The 24,441-nt window shown below is 40.4% G+C and overlaps 1 protein-coding gene across 1 annotated transcript in view; it reads right to left on the bottom strand.

Annotated features, from left to right (window-relative positions):
* Nucleotides 1–24,441, bottom strand: part of camk1b (calcium/calmodulin-dependent protein kinase Ib) — a 48,633-nt gene that overhangs the window by 2,770 nt on the left and 21,422 nt on the right. The window contains exons 4-8 of the mRNA XM_085353979.1: nucleotides 10,957–11,088; nucleotides 2,334–2,408; nucleotides 1,176–1,314; nucleotides 535–661; nucleotides 238–313 (exon numbers count right to left, since the gene is read on the bottom strand). Coding sequence (XP_085210105.1) covers nucleotides 238–313; nucleotides 535–661; nucleotides 1,176–1,314; nucleotides 2,334–2,408; nucleotides 10,957–11,088 — 549 coding nt within the window. The remainder of the gene's footprint in view (nucleotides 1–237; nucleotides 314–534; nucleotides 662–1,175; nucleotides 1,315–2,333; nucleotides 2,409–10,956; nucleotides 11,089–24,441) is intronic.

Raw genomic sequence — 24,441 nt, 5'->3', positions numbered from 1 at the left:
CTGATTTTAATGCTGGGTGCCCTTCCTGATGCAACCACCAAGGGATTAGTGTCTATTCCTGGGATCCAACCATGAATCCTTTGCTTGTTAGTTGAATGTTAAAATTAATACTGCTGCTGCTGAATCCAAAACATGCTGCATTCTGATTAATCCTTATCAAAACCTGACTGTTAAAATATTGTATCTCTGCAGATGTGATTCATCTTGTATAAAGATACATCTAAAACATGTACTCACAGAATATATGCTATGACACCAATAGACCAGCAGTCAACTGCTTTACTGTAGGGCTTCTGAGCCAAAACTTCAGGGGCTGAGGAAACACAAGGTCATAGCTATTAAGGCACAATATAACAAGACTTAGCCTTCATAGTGTCTGATACATGTTTAGCATGCTTTCTGTCTCACTTTTTCATACACAGTACACCATCTCTGAGCCATTAAACTGTGTTAAAGCTGAGATCTGAGAAAAAGGTGGTGTACACGCCTAAAGTTGTTTTTTATAAACAGATTTCTAGTATTTGACTCCTTTACCGACATATCCAGGAGTTCCACAGGCTGTTGACATCACACTGCCAGAGCCCTCAATTTTTGACAGACCAAAGTCACTGATCATGATTTTGGAGTCTTCATCCATGCTGTAATACAGCAGATTCTCTGGCTTTGGATGGAGGGACAACAGAACAGAACGTAAATAAAATGCATCATAAAAAAACCATAAAAAGTCTTGCAAACTGAAATCCAACATCACTGGACACACAATTAATAACTAATTCTACTTTTGTTAATGATCAGCAAAGCCATACAGTAAGGGGGGATAACAGACATGTATTTAGTCTGGGGGGAAGAACGTTTTTGCCAATTCCTTTAAAGGAGTGTGTGTGTGTGTGTGTGTGTGTGTGTGTGCGCGTGCGTGCGTGCGTGCGTGCGTGCGTGCGTGTGTGCTAAAGATCCTCAAAGGTTCGGTTTAAAATACACAGCACCATTAGGTATCAAAACACAGAAGATAAAGCCCCATAGCACAAAAACATTGATGAAAATGAAACCATATCTCATTATATTGTAGTGAAAAAACAAAAAAAGAGAGACAACAACCTACAAGAATAAACTCAAATTCACTACCATTTGCCACACAAAGTCAATCTTTTCAAACATAGTTCTGATCCCTGGTTCACCTTGAGGTCACGGTGCACAATGCCCATGTCGTGGAGGTATTTGACAGCATCCAGGATCTGCTGAATGAGCTTACTGGCATCTTTCTCTGTGTAGAAGCCCTTCTCTATGATACGATCAAAGAGTTCCCCACCAGACACTCTGTATTTTCAATGTGGATAAGAAAGAAGAAAAGAACAGTGAGAGGGGGACTAAAAATAGAAGGGAAGCATGGAAATTTAAAAGTGTAAAAGCGAGATATAAAAAGATAATCCCTGCTAACTCCAGCAAATAAAAATCTTTTATAGTTAGTTATAAACCACTACTTCAGATAAAGTTACTTTCTTACAAACCACATGGGAAAAATGCTTTCAGTCTAAAATTATAAACAGTCAGTCAATCTTACAATGTCTGCTTCATATTTTGCCACTAGATGGCAACGTGACTCTATCATAGGAATTTCGAGTACATTATGAATACCTGCACAGGAAATTTAACATCTTACAACGAGCTAAAGAAAGAAAAGAGAAGATGATATGGATGTTTAGACAAGCAGTGCATGGAAAGCTGGGTTGCTGAACTCATTCGGCCAGTGTCCCCGTGTCACTTTAACCACATATTCAGTTCCCTCCATGATACATTCCTATTCCTGCGTACATTTTCACATATATGTGCAGCCTCTGTTTGACACCAGTTGGCAGAGGTAAAATAAAACTGAACAGGATAGTGATGCAGCACAACATGAAAGAGTGAACAACCACGAATGAGGTAAAACGTCTGGATTTCAAGGTCACATCTTCCCTCTTTGCTGCTGTTTTTCATTTCCCTAATTTTACAGTCATTAATAAATTAATAATAATTTTTCTAATCCTCATCTTGCCTTTGTTTTTCCTCTCTCACTCTGACATTTCACTAGTTGAGGTGGGTGGGACACTGACTGGCAACTAGTATGAGGGCAAACTCCCCACTGTTGCTCATGAGTAGGCAAAGTACAGAGTTTTCGTGTGTGTGTGTGTGTGTGTGTGTGTGTGTGTGTGTGCGTGCGTGCGTGCGTGCAAGCATGCCTGTGTGAATGTGTTGCAGGGTGCAATTCATGGCATGTGACAAGCCGTGTGTGGGAGAGAACACAAGTAGGCACGCAAAGACAATTCACAAAGTCCCACACATATGTGAATACTCACAGTTGCATGACAAGGTAGAGGTGTGATTTACTCTCAAATATGTCTTCCAGAGACACAATGTTGGTGTGTTTGATCCTGTGAAGAGAGGGAAAAAAGGAAAAAGCAGGCGAGAAGTTCAGTTGTTAATTCTGTTCTTCAAGCAGTACTTGCAAAAAACTGGTTTTACATATGATCTTTATCCAGTCTTTATCGATAAGAGCTGTTTGCAGAGAGCAAAATAATAATTTTCTGTCATGTTTTTTGTGGGACACTAATTGCATTTTAGCAGTTTAAACAGAGCTTCCACTGTTCTGCTGCCCCATGTCTGCAGATACAGATGCGAGATGGACTCATCAGATTAAGATTACTCTTGTACCTCTGTCTAACCAACGTGTAATGTTAGCACACCTGCAATATGTGTCTCATACAAATGCTACTGTCAATAAATAACTGTAACCAAACTTTCTGCCAGTTTTTTAAAAGTGATTTACTAACACATCCATCTACAGTCATGTACAAAGGAAAATGCATGCTCTTTCTATCCTGAGGTTTAAGTGATAACATTTTTTAAAAAATGTGTGCTGTATGTCCCTACGAGGTTCTAAAATTACTTAGACAACCTAATCTAAAAAAAATAAAAAAAATACATACATAACACATTTGATAGGCAGCGTGGCCTTAAAAAAATATCAAGAAAAATGTAAGAAGTGAAGGACAAAAGAAGAAATGGCAGGCATAAAAAGAAAAACAAAAAAAGACACCAACAATCTAAAATAGATCAATAGTGTCTGACAGTCATGTCCTCAAGAAAAAAGGAAAAAACAAAGACCTGGCCCATGACCTGAGAGATTTAGCTGGTTTTTCCATCTACTGTTCACTGAAGCCTCATCAGAAATGGTCTCAGTGGAAGGGTGGCTGTTAAGAAGACATTTTTTGGGGGAAGAGAATCAAGTAGGAAAGGCTGACATACGCTAGATTACACAAGAACTGAAATGAAAATGCAAAAGTCTGATAGTGTGAAGAATCCAAATGTGAAACATTTTCTTGAAACTGTTGTCAGTATTTATGGACGTCAGAAAAGAGGCACAAGAGAGAGCATCAAAAGCCATGTTCAAAATACAGTGGAGGTTCTCTCATGGTTTGGAGATTTTGATTGAACATGCAATATGTTCTATAGCTATAATTCTTATTTTTTTATTTACTTTAACTGTTGATTCACTTTTGACCAAATGAACACACTCAATACTGTATGTTGGAAAGAAGTAAATCACTTTTGAAAAACTGGCAGAAAGTTTGGTTACAGTCTCCATGGTTTCCACAGACCATGGAGACCATCTGACTGGTAACGACTTCATTGTTCAACTTTACAATGGTCCCAAACACACTGACAATGCAGTAAAAGCATACCTGGAAAGAAAAACACACAGTGGATCACTATCAGTCGTGGATTGGTTTCCACAGAGCCCAGACCTCAACATTATTGAAGCAGTGTGGGATCATCTTGGGTGAATGGTAAATGGCCTGTACTTGTATAGCGCTTTACTTAGTCCCCAAGTACTCCAAAGCGCTTTACACTACATTCAGTCATCCACCCATTCACACACTGGTGATGGCAAGCTACATTGTAGCCACAGCTGCCCTGGGGCGCACTGACAGAGGCGAGGCTGCCGGACACAGGCGCCACCGGGTGAAGTGTCTCGCCCAAGGACACAACGACCGAGACTGTCGGAGCCGGGGCTCGAACCGGCAACCTTCCGATTACAAGACGAACTGTCAACTGTTGAGCCACGATCGCCGACAAAACGTGACAGCCAACATCCAAAGAAGAGCTTTGAATGTCCTTCAAGAAGCTTGCAGAACTATTCCTGAACTTTGCTTAAAAATGACAAGGAAGCTGCCTAAAAGAGATTAGACTGTGTTAAAGAATAAAGGTGCTCATGCCAAATATTGACTTTCAAGCTCATAAGTCTGTACAAACTCAGCGTTGATCTTTGGTCTTGCTGTGTTTCCACTGATGTTTGCACATGTTTCAATAAATCACTGCACCTAGTTCCATTTTAGGAGCAAAATATAAAGAAATATGGGTAACTCAATCTTTTTTCACAGTACTGTATCTCAAGAAGAGGTGTTTGTCCTGGTACAGGAACCAACTCATAAAAATATTGCCCCATAGTGCTACCTTTTACTTCAGCTTTGATTCTTTTTGATTTTTCCTTTTCCTTCATCATGCACTCTGAGTGTTTGTTACCTCAGTGCCTGGTCTAAGGTGTGTGTTTGAAGGTTACCGAGTTGAAGGCAGGAAGACAAAGACAACATAAAACCATGTGTCTGAGATGTACCCAAGGTAACTATGTATGCGTCATCCTGTGCTCACGCTGGATTACAGCAATGAGTCTTATCCACCTTCATTCAGCAGCTTAGCTCTGTGTGGAGCGAGAAACGGACATGTGGAGACTCACATACAGTTTCACACACACGATTACATATGGTCTGCAACATGTAGTACACATTCTGTGCTTGTGTGGACAATGAACCTACGGGTGGACACGGGTCATTGTGACTGTCAGAAAGCTGAAGTGTCTATTTAAGGTTCGGTCCTCTGCTGACCCCTGTCAGCTTGGATCACAGAAAGTCAGCAAATTAGAGAACAGAGCTGCCAACTTTGCAGTGAGCACGAAGCAAAACTGACACTTGAGTGAAAGTAAGAAAACAGGAAATTCTAGTGATTTTTAAATGCTGCTGATTTTTTATTGATTTATTTAACCCACCCTTTGGATTTTGCTGTCTTAGACTTTAAAGTTAAAAATTTATTTTTTCTGTTCACACCTTTTGTATTTTATTGTATTCTTCCAGAGCACTGAGTGGGCCAACCACAAACGAAAGAATGGTTCTTATAAAACTCTTGTAAAATTTTAAAGTGTTTCCAGAGAAAATGTAAATATGTTTTTTTCAGATCAGAAGAGATTCAATTAGTCAAATGAAAAGAAACAAGCCACCAAAACAGAACTGTTAATCTGTTACCCATCGTGTTTTAATTTGAATGCAGTTACTTCAGTTCATGTGCACGCAAATAAAACATTTTAAATAACTTCTCATTTTAAGAACTGTATAATCACTTGAAAATCTTCCACAACTTTTCTGTGTTGGAAGCAGCTCCTCTACTGGCAACAAGGTTCCCTGTGTGACACTGAGCAGAATATGCAGTCACATCACCCACTGCCTGCCTCATCTCGTGAATTCACTTTGTAGTAAAGGTGTCAGATACAAGCTTGTGGTCTGACACAAACATGTGTAGTCTTATCTGTCCAGTCCAGTGTTAAATGAGATGGAGCCAAAGACATGCTTAAGGTATGATATTCAGGCTTTGCTGCAACCCTTTCCAGATTTGAAACAAAGTAAGAGGGCGACTTCACAGAAATTCCTCCGACTGGCACAGCTACAAGTGACTCGAAGAGTACAATTAGTCACTGTATTTGCAAATGTCTGTGCTTCAGTAAATGTTTGGTCTAGATAGAACGGGGGAAAGACGAACAGCCCGTGTAACATTTATTAGCAAGACAAAATAGAAAAGCGAAACAGGAAAGACATATTTCTACACTAGCTTGGTGATCTGACACAGTGGTCAGCAGCACAGGAGCACCACAGGGAACTGTGCTGTCCCCTCTTCTCTTCACCCTGTACACCTCTGACTTCTGCTACAACTCTGAATTATGCCACATTCAGAAGTTTGCAGATGACACGGCCATCATGGGGTGTATCTGGGATGATCAGGAAGAGGAGTACAGAAGTCTGGTGAGGAACTTTGTCGCATGGAGTCACACAAACCACCTGCAACTCAACACCTCAAAGACTAAGGAACTGGTTGTGGACTTCGGGAGGTCCAGAGAAGGTCCACTGCCAGTTCAGATAGAGGGGGAGGAGGTGGAGGTGGTCAACAAGTACAAGTACCTCGGGCTGTGGGTGGACAATAAACTGGACTGGTCATGCAACACAGAGCACCTGTATAAAAAAGCCCAAAGCCGACTGTACTTCCTCAGGAGGCTGAGGTCTTTTAACATCTGCAGGAAGCTCCTGAGGATGTTTTACCAGTCAGTGGTTGCTGGAGTACTTTTCTATGCTGTGGTGTGCTGGGGGAGCAGCACAGCAAAGAGGGACTCATCCAGGCTGGAGAAACTGATCAGGAGGGCTAGCTCTGTGGTCGGCATGAAGCTGGACACTGGTGACAGTGGCAGAGAAAAGGACATTAAAGAAACTGATGGACATTATGGACAATGCTAGGCATCCTCTGCACACGGCCATAAACAACCAGAAGAGTCTGTTCAGTGACAGGTTGCTTCTCCCCAAGACAAGAACTAACAGACTTAAAAACTCCTTTGTCCCACACGCCATCAGACTGTTTAACTCCTCTCTGGAGGGGAGAGGGAGGGGAAACAGGAGGACAAAGGAGGGGGGAACAACTAAGCTGTAGTGCCTCTTCACCTCACTGTGCAATACCTTGTGCAATACTTTTGTAAATAGTCAACAGTGCAATAGACTCAATACTTGAAATGTGCAATTCACTTGTATTTTTATTTTTTATTCCTATTTATTCTATTTATCCCCTTTGTATATTTTATTTATATTTGTCTCTGTATTTATATATGTGTGTGTGTGTGTGTGTGTGTGTGTGTGTGTGTGTGTGTGTGTGTGTGTGTGTGTGTGTGTGTGTGTGTGTGTGTATATATATATATAACAGTTCTGTAACTGTAACTTTGGTCGTTGCTGTGCTTTTTTTGGAAGTCGAATTTCCCAGAGGAACCCACCCGAGGGATTAATAAAGTTCTATCTTATCTTATCTTATCTTATCTTATCTTATATATTCAATACACTGACCTCTTTTATACAGTTCATAGTAACACGTGTCAAGCATTAAATACACACCAATAAATTTACAGTGGGAGAAATAACAAAAGCCATAGAGGATGACGGGTTTGGGTCTGGCCTCACAGGGAGTGAAGGCAGAGACCGAGTGGCCACATAACGTGGCAGCTGACTATTTAAAAAGCAATTTAATGCGACAGCTGTGTCCCTCGGTCATAAACAAACAGCAGGTTTACTCTGTTTCAGTGTTGTTCCACTGTGCTTTTAAAGTATTTATTAAGGCAGAGAGTAAAATGTGGAGAGAAAGAGTCTCTTATGGGTGTAACACAATGGTGAGACTTGTTTTTCACTGGTTATGTATATAATCAGTTTTGTATTCTTGTTTGCCTGTTTTAGTTAAACAGTGGTAATTTTATTTTGGTGATTTTATGACCTACAACACTGTTTCTAAAAAAAATAAGTACACTTTGAAAAAGAAAAACAGAATGCAATAATTTAAAAATAATTTAAAACCTATATTTAGTTGAAAATAATACAGAAATATATCAAACTGTTGTTTTTTTTTTTAAAAAAAAGCTCATTTAATGTTTTGCCAGCAACACTTAAAAAAAAATTAGGAAGGAGCAACAAAAGATAGCAAAAGTGGTTCAAAGCCAAAAAAATAACTCATTATGATTAAACTTAATGAATAACATTATTATACATAAAACGGAAAACCTAGAAAAAAAAAGTGAACCTGAAAAAGGTTCACAGTTGCACACACAAACTTTGGAAACACATTAACTTTAAATGAACCTCATTTTTTCATAAACAGGATCAAGAAACACTGCCACATATTGTGGGCCTGACTACAGCCTAGTCTTTGCAATCAAAGTCACGGATACTCTGACTTCTCCAAGCTAAAGTGCAAAGTGCACATTAATGATGGGTAAAGTGAGGCTTTGTGCAAACATTCAAAGCAATTGTGTCAACTGTTTCGAGACACTCATCCCTACAGTGACACCTACTGGCCAGTTTTGATATTGTCACAGGTTGACAATGCTCTTCTTCTCTAAATGACCATAGAGAAAAGTGTTGCACACTTCTACCACTCTATCAATAATTATGAACATGTTTTGAAGAAATGCCCATACAACAAAAGGAGAAAAACCTGTAAGAACCTTAAACGACAAAGCTGTGACTGTAAGCAAATACTATTTCCTCCCTTTTAAGTTTACATAAATGTAGTTGTTTCCGCTGTTTTGAAATTCAGTGAAATGTAAACAAACCAATTTATAAAATGTTTGTTTATTGTGACAACAATTTCAATGTCACCTACTTTGTAGGTAGGGTGTAGATGTAGAGGTGGGGAACTCCAGGCCTCAAGGGCCTGTGTCCAGCAGGTTTTAGATATCACCCTGGGTCAACACACCAGAATCAAATGATTAGTTCATCATCAGGCCTCCAGAGAACTTCAAGACATGTTGGCGAGGTAATTTAGCTATTAGAATCAGCTGTGTTGGATCATGGACACATTTAAATCCTGCAGGACACCGGCCCTTGAGGCCTGGGGTTCCGCCACCCCTGGTGTAGAGTGTAGGCCTCAGTGATCTTTATAGAAGATGTTTCATTTACAGTGGAGCGAATGTAGCTAATTATACCAATGAAAAATTAACGTCTATGTAAATAGACAATTCACAAATATTAGTTTTTCAGCTGTTTTGCGGATGGGTTGGCTTCTTTTTTTGTAACTTACCTCCCTAGACGTGGCAAAAATCTTTTCACACTTACTGTGGGTATACATGGGTATTTTTTGCCAAGCTCTAAAGGTGTGGATAAACAACACCTTATTCATGCCATCATCAGTGACCTCTACAGTGGCATCAGCAGTTGCACTATGGGTGCTATGAGTTTCACTAACCCAGCTGTCAAAAATTTCCTACAATCTCTGCTGAGTCCTGAGCTGTGGTTACTGCTGCCACTCCTGCTCCTGGTCTCGGTCCAGCTGCTGCTGACTTTCAAACTTTCTGGAAGTTTGTGGTGACACCTGGTGTGGTATCGCCCTCAGTTGATACTAACAATCAACTGAGGGCGAACGCACCAAAACTTGAATTAGCTGTGATCACATTATGTGCGTGTTTTGAACTGCACTGTGTTTCAGAAGATCTGCGCTTCATAAGCTCAACACAGCATTGAAGTTTTAGTATGGAGCATCCCACCCTAGTGCAAATGTCACAGGTAACATCTGTAAAGGGCCCACTAATCCTAAATAATATGAAATTGTGTATTCGGGGCCCAATTTTTATTTTTCACTTTAGTTTTAGTAGGGTGACTGGACAAAAACTGTGGAGTTGGGTGATTTAAGAATTAAAAAACTGGACAGCAAATATGCCTCTTTTCTTAAGAAACATTTTATGAAGCCCCTGTAATGAAAGCGTTACATGATCACGTATATCAAAAAAACAAAAAAAATGCATGAATTTTGGGGGAAAAGGAAAAAAAAGGTGGAGTTGGGAGTGAATTTCCTGATTCAGATATTCATTTTCTGGATGCTGCCATCCAGAAGTGTTTTTAGTAAAGGTCTTGCTCATTTTAGCAAGTGTGCCAAACTTCTGCAAGTATTACAACGGCATGCTTCTGTCCAGATGCTACATATTAGTACAGCTTCATGAAACGTATATTTTATAAACAGTTTAAATACTCCCCCACTCAGACCCCGTTCCCAACTTTGTGTACTTGGATGAGGTGTTACAATGATTCATGAAACCACTTTTCGAGTCTATGCAAACTTCACAAAGAGCAAGGCCTGATCTGCAATCCAAGTTTACTTCAGTTTACCTCATTTGTCAAATTTGGACTGTTAACTAAACCCCAACATGCTCATTGCTCCGTCCTCACGTCACCTCGTCTCCTGTAACCCAGGCAACAAGAGCGCTAAAAATAACTAGGGACCCAAAGTAGATCAGCCATTTTCACTGTGGCCTGTAATTCCCTGCATCTAAAGAAAGGTACATTTGAAAAACTTCATAACAGCAAAGAGTGAAACTGCCGCTTGCTTTAATATATTCAACATTATGCCTGTTTCTCAGGTAGAAAGAAAACCACTTGGGCAAATGACTCAATATGTGTTTGCTGCCAGGAGAAGCTGAAAATCATTGGTTTAAATCATTGTCAATCTTCATTTTGTGTGATGGCATGAAACATAGCATGATCTCAAAAGATAATGTCAATTACATTAATAGTTGCATCATATACAATAATTAACTTGAACACCTCATATGAACCCCAATCCTTGTTTCTACCTGAGAAACTCCAAATCAGTAGAAATAAAAACTATTTTTAGAGTAATTAGGGGTAAAACGACTCTATAACAGGCTACAGAAGCTAATCGTGTCAGCTAAGAAGAGGAAACTGATGCTATAATTCACACAGGCTCACACGGATCCTTCCCACCTTGGATCAGCGGTTCAGGTGTGTGGTGGTGTAATGGAGTGGGTGATTTCTTTTTAATTTTGTTTTGTTTTTTTGCCAAACTTTGGCACATTTAAATGCCACAGCCTACCTTCTTACCCACATCTTTTGTTATTTGCTCTCATCGTCACAAACACAGTCAGGAGATCTTCCTAACGTAATGTGCAGTGCTTCAAAATACAGATTTTTACAATAACAATTTAATCTTCTATGTATAAATAATTTCTGATCTCTCTCGTGTTTTTAAGCAAATCCATTCAAAATATGTCTTCTTTAAATGAAGACATATAGGGCCTATTAATGCCAACTCACCAAAACACAGAAGTCCACTTACTTGTGCAGTACTGCTATCTCATTCTCAATGCTGTTTTCCTTGCCCTCTAAGGCCTTCTTGGGGATACACTTGACGGCCACCAATTTCTGAGTCCTCTTCTCCTCAGCCAAGACCACCTCAGAGAAAGCCCCGCTGAAACACAAACACACAAGTCTGTTAGACCTGAGTTTATTCATCCCAGGGGCTTCAGCTTTTCACATGCGTCGCTGACACTCTACAGAAAATAAGAAATTCCAGCTCTGATGTTAAACTGGTCTAACTTTTGTAATTCTTGGCTACCAGCATCTAAAAGCTAATATAAATTTTAGCCTGCTGATGCCAGATTGTGTTTATTTTTAATATCAGCCGCCTCCCGAAGTCTTTGGCGTGCTGAGTCAAGTTTTGGAAAGACTACAACCTGGTGGGATGAGTTGGAAGCACCAGTATTAAATATCGAGGTTTATCTCAGTGACAAATGTTGATACTGGCCAAAGGATTTTAAGTCTGACTCATGTAATGCTGTATATCAGTTGTATGCTACAGTTTACATTGTCACAGATTGAATAATGGTGTATATGAAAGTCCATATGAACAATAAATGGGGAAAAAATAGCCTCAGAATTTTTCCCCGTTTTGGATGTATTGCAGGCTTCATAAAACTTACTGTTATGTTATAAAATTCACTGTCTTCTTATTTATCTGTATTTGTTTCTAATTTATCTATATTCAGGGGTGCACATAAGTGGTCCGCAGGTGCGCATTCGCTGTCAAAATAAAAGACGCGCACCAGATAAGAAGTTGCAACGCACGTTTTTTTCACGGTATATTCTGCACCACATCTCTGTGCGTTCATCATTTGTTTGAAGCCAGCTCACCTCCTGCAACCACTGTTCCGAGACTACGTGCTTCTTTTGCGGTTTGGACTCCTTCGGACATTTCTTTGGTGGTGGAGGAGCACCAAACTAATTGCTTAAAGGAGCTTGCTTCTTCGCATCTTTAAGAGTTCTAAACAAAGAAAATCTTACGTACGCAAACGCGCGTTGCAACTTCTTATCTGGTGCGCGTCTTTTATTTTGACAGCGAATGCGCACCTGCGGACCACTTATGTGCACCCCTGTCTATATTTGTTTCTCTATTGTTTTCTCTTGTTTTAACCGATTGTGAAGCACTTTGGTCAACTCCGTTGTTTTTAAATGTGCTATACAAATACATTTTGAATTGAATTTGAATTGAATTTTGCCTTTTACCATCATTTACGTAAAGAACCCAGGCTTTGACTAGCTGAAGTACTGCAACGACAAATCTGACAGCCTTTTACACTTTTTTCTTTTTTATTCTCTTGGTTTCTGTATTCAGGAAAATCAAAACAAGTAAAGCATCTGAAGTCAGAGTAGCAAAAGAATAATAGCACTTTCCCATGACCCATTTCAGAGTGGAGGTGGACCTCGAGCATTTTGACCACAGCCCGAAGAGTTCTGACTCAGCTCCAGTGCTGTTCAATAGCTACAACTCCTGAGCCACAATGGTAGGCTTTGACACCGCAATACAACAGAGACAAGGTCACGGTAGCTTCAATGCAACGTTTTGGTTTCTTCATGTGTAATGTAACTTACTGTTTCAAACTGTGATGATTTTAATAAAATAAAAATAAATAAATAAGCAAGACTAAAGGAAAAAACATTGGTAACATAAAAATTACATAACACTCTCCCTGCAGCAGAAGGTCTTCTGATTACTGATTTGTTTAGCCTACTAATCAGTCTACCATATATTAAGCTGTACTTCACATACCAGAATAAATAAAAGGAAGAGCTTCCATGAAAAAACTAGGGTCTTCCTGATTTTTAATTTTTCATATTTTCCCATACACCTAAATTACAGAGCCTTTTTAGGGAAAAAAAAACAGATGGAAAGACCACTATGGCACATAATAATCCTGGTAATTAGCCCTAAAGCTTAACATCTGTGCATCCCATACCCATGACCTTATGCTGTGTTTACAACACATAGGATAGACTGTTGGGATGATGAAGTGGGTAGTGTCGGGTATATATTTGGTTTTCTACTAAGTGCTAATGTTGGATGAATCTGAGCGTTTTGAAGTGAATACATTTCTTACAGTAATGTGTAACACAGGCAAATTTATCAATTTCAAAGCTTTTGATACTCTCATGCTTGAATTCACTGGATCATTCTCACTGATTTTTATGAATTTTTAGAATAGAATAGAATTCAACTTTATTGTTATTGCACATGTCACAAGTGCAACGAAATGCAGTTTGCATCCATCCAGAAACTGCTTTAGCCACAATATAGATATATTACAAAAATATATATTAGCAATAATATATATATATAGATATATTACAGGAATGGGTCTATTATAGGTCATTTTTGCAATGGTGGTTCTTCCAAAAGTCTTATTGCACGAGGTCATCACTCTCAGTCAGTTTATTTATAAAGTCCATTTAAACACAACACAGTGCTAAACAGCAAGTAATAACAAGAGTGAAAATGTTTAGAACAATAAAAATAATGATTTTATCCAATATTCTTCAGGTAGGAGTGTCAGGCAAGTCATTACACAACAAACACAAAAATCTGATTTTTTATATCTCACCTGAAGGAAATCTGAATTCTAGTAAATGATGTGTAGTTTTACAGGAAAGTTTACATAGCTTGAAATAACTCACAATGATGTCTTGCGGTGAAGCAGTAATTCACACTACAACAGACACTGACAGTGAACAATGTTTGTTTTTTGTTTTCTCAAAAAAAAAAAAATCTATGATCATTTCAGTATTAGCTGCCAATACCATGTTCAAACATGTCCCTATTTTCTTAAAACCAATGGCACGATAAAAACTCAGATCAAAAGTGAAATCGGTTGTTATCGCTCTGGTTCCAGGCAGTTGTTTGTGTAGACAGAAAGGAAGGACATGCATTCAGTCTAGAGATTTACAGATTCATTATTACTGCCAAACATGAAGACTTGTTTTCATACCAGCGACATCTGAAAAACAAGCAACTCTCTCTTCTCTGTAAAGTAATCCTAGAAAAAAAGAATCCTGCAAAACACATTTACATTCATAATTCAAATTTTAATTTTAAATAAAATAAATAAATTCTTGAAAGAAGGCTGATTTTGCCTAATGTAATTTATGGCTCATGAGTTATATCAGGATTTTCCATAAAGGGACACTGTGTTGGCAAAGGTCGAGTGCACTGAGCAGTGATAGATGTCGCCTGCAGTCCTATTTTGGCTCAGCGTTTGTGTTCCTGTTTGCATTTCTTGCAGTATTTATAACAGTTGTTTGTGTCTTTTGCTTTAGGAAATTACTTTCGTAGTGAAATAAAGCCCATGATCAGTGTAACAAACTCAAAAATTGGGTTCCCATTTTGCTACTACTATTGAAATACACGCTGCCATGCATGACATTGTGATATTTCAATTTTGACATGACAGGCATTGGTGCACGCTGAATAACACTGGCAATGGCTTCCTTACAAAATAACAGTGAAACTGCTTGCTTCCTGCTTACATTTAAAGAAATTGAATATGCAAACAGAGGGCTTACAATTACCTTTTTTTAGTTATCAAGCAAAATTCGTAAAGACAACAAATGAACAGTAGTTGAGCTTAGATATATATGTTTTACAACGGGTCCTTCCACAAACTTTATGCAGTGACCCTCATGCAGGTCTCTGGTGGTGTTAACTACAAAAACCCAAAGAACCCTGAACCCAGATCTTGATAAGACTAACTGTGAGTGAGGCTTTGTGGTCGTGTGTCAACAAGAAACTAAAACTTGTGCAGGAATGCCATCTGCTTTGGCAGAAATCCAGCTCTGTGGAGGAGGTTGTCACTGCTGCAAATTCCTCTGCAGCATCTGGAGAATTTAGCTGACATTCTCCATGCTTCCACTGACAAACCAAAAGGGCTCTTGGGAAGTGTCAAATAGTGGTTCACAGAGACGGTCTTTGACTACAGATATTCAAGGGGGGGGATTTTATTTGTTTCGCAAGATAAAAACTGTATAACCATTTTGCCATGTGAAATGATCCTGATGTATATTTGCCTGACTTGAATTGTTTAAAATAACTTGATATTTATATTTAACCACATTTTGCCATAACCCCCCCCCCCCCCCCCCAAGAAAAAAAAAACCTTTTACGTTCTTGACTTCCCATCACAAAATAAGACTGGTCATTGTTTTTATGTAGTTCCCAAAATTACTTCCCTATTTTCTGAATATCAGGAAACAGTCCTTCACTGCGTTGGTCCTTTAAAGTGACACTTTTACTGAGCAGCAGCCTTGACAGCCACTGTTTAATAAAAACAGAAGAAGCAGACACAAGTTCAGCCAACTGCCTTCTATGCTTGTCACCACACAGGGGATGCCAAAGAAATGTAGCAGCAACCCTCAAGTACTGTTGTTATACAACTGTTTTACAGTAAATTATCTGAGTATTATTTGATGTGTCTGCAACTGGCACCGTGCAGCCTAAAAAAACATGAAGAATATAGAAAGGATGGCTGTGTCGGGTGAGTTTGCTGAAGGTTAATCCTAACCAAGGTTTCAGTTGAATTATAAGGTAAACAAACGTGTTTACAGAGCTGTTCCCGTTCCAAACAGGATGTTCTAATCAGCACCATGGGAACTGTGTCCAGAAACAGGAAACACTCAGTCCCCTCACCCTCACGCACACACAGGCATGCAGACATGGTACGACTGGAGAGCTATTAGCTGCTAAGCCCTTAATGAGGACTAGCTTGCCATTATACAAACAGTAGGGCATTTCTCAGAAAAACACTGTGTAAATACTTTACACAGTGGTTTCAATATATACATACAGTATACAGTCAAATATAGAAAAGACATATACACATTTAGGCCTCATACAGTTTAAATATTTGCATAAACTCCGTCTCTGTTGGTTTTACACCCCACCCAAACATTTGAATAAGATGCTGGGCTGTTTTTTTATTATTATTATTAATTTTATTCATCGTAAATGGTCAAATGTCAGCAGACCCCTCTGTTTCTTCTATTTTGAACACAACACCTTTTTTATTTTGTTACTGTTGTATTGTATAAAGTAAGTGTCAGTGATGATGCAGATATGTACAGCACATACTGTATGCCAATTAAAATGAACTCTGCAAAGCAAACATTAAAAAAAGAAAATCAACAAGGAAGTATTTCTTATGTGGCAGTGACGTTTTGAGAATACTAATCTTCTCTGACTGTCTGCCATGGAAAAAGGACATTTCTTATTTCTCAAACTCACAGCACTTCTGCCATCTGTCCTGCTGAGAAGTTGGTCAAGAAGGTATGTAAACAGATGACAAAACTGTAACTGTGGAAAGGTCAGAGAGACATAGGGAAGGACCATCTGGCCCAATAAGAGCTGAGAGATACCCAACTGTGAAACTGGACCTGAAACATAAAAAGACCATCTTTGCTCTGTGGGCCTCCCAAACATGAAGAACAGCACAATCAAACCACAATCACTCTCGATTTACATATAACAACACAGCACACAGACACAACACATCAGTAAAATGTGGTCATCTAATCCTAAAGGGAGACCCATTTAAAATACTTGAATTACCATTTTTTTTTGCTCCATCAAGGCAAAGACACAAATCTGAGACAGTGAAAAATACTTGTCTGTCTGTCAGCAACATCACACAAAAACTGCCAGAATTTAGCCTACATTAACCACATCTACCTCATGAGTAAATAATGTTGCCTATGTTGTGTTTACAGCCTATTGTTTTGAATCACCTGATCAAAACAACCATTTATACATGGCTAATATCTCAAAATTATACACCGTGCCTCCTTTGTCACTGGCGCCTTGATGCAGCAGGTTATGACAATATCAAAATACATCTCTCACTTCCAACTCATCACATATGGACACATGTATAAGAGCCCTTGGCATCAAATCACATAAAGGCAGTGGTTAACCCATCCAATACGATGGGTTAACTTTTGGCATATTTTAACTCAAACTGAAAGTTTTTCCTATACTATATTCCAATATTATACTACACGTAACACAGTAGTGTGCCTAGCAAGTAAAAAAGGAAGTGAAAATCAGTAAGTGGAAGATCAAATAAACTCAGAAGCTTCCAGATTATCCTCCAAACCTTTTCTGTCGTTGAAAGCCCACCATTACCCCTCTGCATTGAACACAAACTAGCAAAGCATTGTATTGGTGTGGAGCTGCGATGAGTATGTTTGCATTCTGTTCTCCTAGTTTACACATCTGCAGCATTAAACCTTCCTATGGGGCTAAGACTTGCTGTGATTGCATACCGAGTGAGGATGTATACACATACTGTATCACAAATGTGAAAAGTAAAATGAAAAAGAGATTTATTTACTTTTAAAAGGTTTAAATAAACCATTTAAAAACCATTAAATAAAATAAGGCAACACGGTGGCACGGTGGTTAGCACTGTTGCTGCACAGCAAGAAGGTCCTGAGTTCAATTCCACCATCAGGCTGGGGTCTTTCTCCGTGGAGTTTGCATGTTCTCCCTGTGTTGGCGTGGGTTCCCTACGGGCACTCCGGCTTCCTCCCACCGTCCAGCTTGTGGAGATAGGTTAATTGATTAATCCAAATTGCTCATAGGTGTGAGTGTGAATGGTTGTCTGTCTCTATGTGTTAGCCCTGCGACAGACTGGCGAGCTGTCCAGGGTGTACCCCGCCACTCGCCCTATGACAGCTGGGATAGGCCCCCGTGACCCTGAAAAGGTTAAGCGGAAGCAAATGGATGGATGGTGTAAAATATGACCTACTGATATTGACAAAGTGCACCAAAGACCAGCACCATGGCTAAACTATGTTTTTTAGTGTAATACCTCAGTACAATCCACAGTTCAGTGAAGTAATATTACATAACCAAACCAAGAAAACTAAACTGCTACATCTAGAGCTATGAGCAACATGGGGAGCTACTGGCTAGAGTGAACTCATTAATTCACCAAAAGACAAACATTGCTCCTGAAGTCTGTACTGTTGTCAGTCTCTGAATGGTGATAGCAGACAGCAATCCCATGATTCCTATGTCCTCTCTAGGTTACTATCCAAATATTTCTGTAACTGCAAATCTAAATATTGGAAACACTAACAATTTACTTTTAGCCATCTGATCTGTTCATGAGACACCAACAAAAGATATTTTCTGACTTTTTATATGGAATACTATTTGTAAATTAAAACAGCTTTAAATCTACAAGTACACAAGTGCTGGCATCAATAATGGTCAGTTTGTAGCATGAAAATTTTTCAGCAGAAAAAATTTGTCCTTCACTGAGAATAATTAAGCCACTCTGACGATACACAGTCTATCTGGACCAATCATCTCATGACGTAGCCTCTGCAGCTAACATTGTTTCTGAGGATAGAAATTCTTGGTTTTGTTATCTGCTATTTCCTCAATAAATAACAAAATGAAACACTCTTAAACTGTCATCACAAAATAACTGAAGGTTTCAAGTCTGAACTATGGCCAGTGCAGTAAGAGGTCACCTTACCAACTCCAGTTAATTCAGAACACTGCTGCCTGGATTTTAACTGGCACTAAGAAATATGAGCATATTTCTAACTCCAATAATAAATCAATGTTAAACTTAGACTGGCTGACCATTCAATTTTGTATCCATTTTAAAAGAAAAAGCTACTTTTAGAGGCTACCTTATCCACAAGGGGGGTCACCACAGCAGGTAGCTCTCTAAAAATGCACCTCATGAGGTAGCTTGACTTCACAAATCTTGTTGTCCTTAAAGTATTTTTTGGGAAAGCCAGAAGCTGTTCACTGTGTCCATGGGAAAAAACAAAACTAATGATAAACACACACACACTTGCACACACACACACGCACACACACACACACACACACACACACACACACACACACACTATTTTGAATTTTGGATTAAGTAAAATCCAACTTTGAATTTTTTGCCGTTCTCCAGAGCCCATAAAAAGGTATTTGGGAGAGCCATACAACAATCCCCCAAAAGCTTCCATTACACCTTGAACCTTGCCCTTGTCACCCTTTTTAACTGAGTAGTCCAAAATCAGTCAAATCCACAGTAATCTGTCATACAAAGTCAAGGAAAAAAACTATATTTGGGAATCTACTCTTGTTGGGTTCAGTTAGGATCGTAAGGAGACTGGCAGTGGTAACTCAACTTAAAGAAGGAATATCCCTCCACTCAGAATGAGACACTGACAACAACTTAAAGGGAGAAAAGTGATTTGAGTGTATTCAACATTTAAATGCTCCAAAACATAGACATGAACAAAACATTTAGACCATTTCAAACATGTAAATGTCAACAATGTACAACATATCACTTAAAGTGTCCATAAATATATTAGGTAGGCTGTCCTTTTCAGTTCAGTGCACTTAGTATTCAGTGTTCTTAGTAAGTGTTAATTGTCTTTAGTCACAGGTTTGCTTTTTGATGTTAAGTGGAATCAGATCTGACCCAAAAAAAAGAAAAAAGTAACAACATAAAGTGTCCTGAGATCTCAGAAAAAAACGTTAATCCAAAAAAAATTGCAAATCGTTGTATCCTACCACCCTCCAAGGAAACAGGTGGCCTTCAGATTGAGAACGTCCTTTCTAGGCACCTCCAGTGGCATCCAGTCCTTAGATGGCACCGCTCGGTCCTTGCAGCAGATTTCTACCACGTAAACAAAAAACCAGCCAGGATATTCTTCATAGAAAACATTAATTCCGTAGCGCAACACGTTACAGGACTGAATATCCACACAGCTTTGCGCATCTAGCTCCATGCAGGCGGATGCAGTGAAAGAAAGTCACCACGCACGCGCTATGGTGCATTCACGGTACATGGGGAAAACTCAGCATTTAACAAAACAGTAACACTTCAAATTAGAATAAAAACAGAATACAATTGGCAATAAAATAACCATGGGTTACACTCTCCCCCTCTAAACGGCATGAGTCCCTTCATGCATCATAGACCAACTGGGGCCTGGTAAAGGTGACATGACAGTTTTGGAGAATGCAACGCCTAAGGTTTGGAAAAAGGAGCTAATAGCCAAGGTCAGTGGCTCTCCTAACTCATCATAAGTGAATTTCTGAGGTGGGCGTCTTTCTCTGTCAGAGCGCCTCAACCTCACTGGTTCTGTAGCACCAGCATCAGTACTAACAGCATCATCATTAATGACTGCAGGCTCTGGTGGAGTGAGATCTGCATCAGTCATGGTAGGTGTCAAGTTGGGTTCGGGAATGTCAATCACAACATGGTCTGAAGACCTCGCATCGGAAGGAACATAGTCCACATGACTTGTGTTAGAGACTTCAGGTTGTGTCAAGGTAGGTTTTCCAATATCAGGTAAGGACGTTTCCGGTACAGCAGTGTCAGGGGATGATACAGGGGGATGACTGTCCAATTGCTGTTGGGCTTTAGGATGAGCTGACTCAATTTGAATGTAAGGGGCTTTTGTGATGATTTGTGGATTCCATATGCCAAAACATAATTCCTCTTCATCACTCATCTCATCACTGTACTCTCCTCCATTATCCTTGTCGTTGCCTTTTGTGCAGTTTGGTTTACTCCTGGTCCTCATTTTCCTTTGATTCCCATTTTGAGAGTCCGATCCAACCTGATCTTCAACAGGTAAGAACCCGCAAGGGAGAAGCAAATCCCTGTGCAATGTACGCTGGGGGCCGTCTCCGTTTTCCGGTTTGACAACATACACTGGGCTGTCTTTGACCCGTTTGACAACAATGTGAATATTTTGTTCCCAACGGTTAGCAAGTTTGTGCTTCCCTCTAACATTCACGTTCCTTACTAAAACTCTGTCACCTGGAAACAGTTCTGCAGCTTTGATCTTTTTATCAAACCTCATTTTATTCTTCTCACCCATCTTTTGTGAGTGTTCGCTGGCAAGGGTGTAACTCTCTTGGAGGTTTTGGCGAAGGCCTTTAACATAGTCAGAGTAAGACTTTGGACTGGTTTTGCCCGGGTGAGTACCAAGGACAAGATCAATAGGCAACCTCGGCTGTCTGCCGAACATAAGTTCGTATGGACAGTACCCTGTTGTGTCATTTCGTGTACAGTTGTAGGCATGTGTTAATGGCCTAACAAAGTCTCTCCAATGATACTTGTCTTTGTCCTCCAGTGTGCCTAACATGTCTAAGAGAGTCCTATTGTACCTTTCCACCGGGTTTCCTCGTGGATGATAGGGCGTTGTGCGAATTTTGCTTGTCCCAATCAATGTGCAGAGCTCTTTCACAAGCTTAGATTCAAAATCTCTGCCTTGGTCACTAAGCAGACGGCTAGGGATGCCATAGGGGATGATAAGGTGATCCCAAAGAGCCCTGGCTATTGTCTTAGCCTTTTGATCTTTTGTCGGGACCGCAACTGCAAATTTTGTGAAATGGTCCGTCAATACTAACACATTTCTGGTGTCTCGACTATCGGGCTCAATACACAAGTAATCAATGCACACTAGCTCAAGAGGGTAAGTTGCCTGGATATTCTGTAGTAGAGCAGCCTTTTGGGGAAGGGCCTTCCTCATGAGACAACGTGAGCATTTCTTACACTTCTCTTCAATAGACTGAGCCATTCGTGGCCAGTAGAACCTTGCCCGAGCGAGATGTAAGGCACGCTCAACCCCGAGGTGACCAACCTCGTCATGTACACCTTTCAGGGCTCTGTCGCGGTACTTTTGGGGCAGTACTAACTGGTACACAAGGGAATCTCTGTCATTGAATTTCCTGTAAAGCACGCCATTACTGAGCTCGAGTTTGTTCCATTGTTTCAGAAGGAGTTTAACATCTGACGATTCAAGATTTGCTTCTTTGGGGCTGGGTTTCAAGCCTCTTCTCAACAGGGCTATAACACGAGCGAGAGAAGGATCATCCTTTTGTGCAGCGCACCAATCAGCATCTGTCATTGAGGGTAAGATGTCTTCTCCATAAGCCTCAGTGACTGAGCTGGGGTCAATAGCAAGACTCTCGACAACTGAGAGGGTTTCTGAATGGCATGACACTGAGTGACGCTGACACAAGGCAGAAAACGTTTCATGGTCAAGATTGTTTTGCATGTTAATGAGACGTTCTTTCATATCATCAATGCGAGCTTTTTCTTTGACAAATGCCTCATCTTCATGAGGAGGCTCTTGGGGCCGCCGTGACAACCCATCAGCATCTTTGTTTGCTTGACCTGCCCTGTACTTAATATTGAAATTGTAAGTAGACAAGGCAGCCAGCCACCTGTGTCCTGCCGCATCTAATTTTGCAGTTGTCAAAACATAAGTTAGCGGGTTATTGTCGGTCAGGACTGTGAAGCTAGAACCGTAAAGGTAGTCATTGAACTTTTCACACACAGCCCACTTGAGGGCTAAGAATTCAAGTTTGTGTGTGGGATAGTTCTGTTCACTCTTAGAAAGCCCCCTGCTAGCGTAAGCAACTGCTCTCAGCCTCCCCTCTTGCTCCTGATAGAGCGCAGCTCCCAACCCATCCCGACAAGCATCCGTGTGCAATACATAGGGGAGTTGAGGGTTGGCAAAAGCAAGAATTGGTGCAGAAGTCAGCTTTTCGATTATTGTTCGGAAGGAGGTTTCACACTCATGAGTCCATTGTTCCCCGAGAGGCTGAGTGGGACTGTAAGAAAGTCTGGGTGGTTCTCTCTTGTAAATCTTGCCTCTCTTCTTCGGTGGCCGGTAGCCGGCAGTGAGACGATTCAACGGTTTGGCTATCTTGGAGTACCCTTCAACGAAACGTCTATAGTATCCAGCGAAGCCTAAAAAACATTTAAGCTCTTTGAAATTGGATGGGCGCGGCCAACATTTCAGAGCAGAGATCTTTTCAGGATCGGTGTGGACTCCGTGAGCATCCACAACATGCCCTAAATACTTCACAGATGTTTTGAAGAAGTGGCATTTTTCTGGGGATAATTTAAGACCGTAGTCTCTCAAGCGACTAAGAACTTTCATTAGCCTGGATTCGTGCTCTTCCAATGTGTCTGAGAACACAATCAGGTCGTCTAAAAAGACAAGCACTTCGGTGAGGTGGAGATCACCCACACACTTCTCCATCAGGCGTTGGAAGGTGCTTGGGGCATTTGTAACACCCTGTGGCATCCTATTAAATTCATAGAAGCCAAGAGGACACACAAAAGCTGTCTTAGGCTTGTCCTCCTCGGCTACCTCCACCTGATAGTAACCGGACTTAAGGTCCATGACCGAAAACCATTTAGCTCCACTCAGAGCTGTGAATGTCTCCTCAATATTTGGCAGGGCATATGCATCTCGAATAGTTCTTAGATTTAGTCTACGGTAATCTATGCATAGCCTTATCGAGCCATTCTTTTTCCTTACCAATACAATTGGTGAGGCGAAAGGACTTTGTGACTCTCGAATGATGCCCGCATCCAGTAATTCTCTTAGATGTTGTTTGACAGCTTCTCTGTCACTTGGGTGTATGGGCCTTGGCCGCTCTTTGAAAGGCGTTTCATTGTTCAATTTGATTTGGTGCTTCACAGCTGTGGTGTGGCCATGGGACATGTCATCGAGAGCAAAAACTTCAGGGATGGATCTCAGTTTTCCCAGAATTCGCTCTTTCCATTGCTCTGGGATGGGAGAATCATCAAGGTTGAATGTGAGGTTGTCACTGTCTGGTTCATTTTGACTTGGAGGATTCAGAGTTTGACTCGATGCTAGTGGGGAAACGTGTTGAGCTGCACAAGCTTGAGCGACAATGCTATTTGACTGCAACGTAACAGCATGTTCACTAACATTGTGTACAATGACAGGCACTTTACTGCTGGAATTAAAAGGAATGTCTACTAAAGCCGATTCAAGAAGCAATCCACCTGGTAACTTGTATTGCTCATGCGGCTCAAGGACAAAACTTGTGTTCTGGTTGTTCTTTCTTAACCTCACATTTCCCATTAGGCATTGTTTGTGTCTTGCAGGGATTGTCACTGCCCCTTTGCTATGCAACATGACAGGGCAGGAATGAGTATCATTTCTTTGTACTTGGGCAACATGTTGAAGGATCGTTGCAAACTGCTTAGAGTGTAGCTTACGAATGAACTTGGGACCATCTTGATGTACTAACTGTCCATAAACCCGTAAAAGCACATTTGTCCCTATCAACAGCGGAATTCTACTGTTAAAGTGACACTCAGGAACAACAAGGGCCAAAACAGCTAATTGTTGCTCTTTGCCTGCAATATTTTCGGGAAATGTAATGCAAGTCTGAACATATCCCAAGTATGGCACGTTTTGCCCTCCTGCTCCTTCAATTTCAAGAAGAGCATGTATTGGCTGGATGGGAAGGTGGGAAAGGTGCATCTTGTGAAAAGACTCAGAAATGGTCGTAACCTGTGAGCCTGAGTCCATTATGGATTCACAGGGTACCCCGTCAACAAGTACTGAGGCTGCACAGCGTGGGCCTATGAGGCCTTGAGGGAAGAGGAAGTTAGGATCTAGGCTGCCTATG

The sequence above is a fragment of the Diplotaxodon limnothrissa genome, linkage group LG5, assembly GCF_057381915.1.
Source record: "Diplotaxodon limnothrissa isolate DT_005_m linkage group LG5, D_limnothrissa_male_GT1.1, whole genome shotgun sequence".
Taxonomy (NCBI): Eukaryota; Metazoa; Chordata; class Actinopteri; order Cichliformes; family Cichlidae; genus Diplotaxodon; species Diplotaxodon limnothrissa.
Note: the sequence above shows the minus strand (reverse complement) of the source record. Positions and strands in the feature narration are given on the sequence as shown.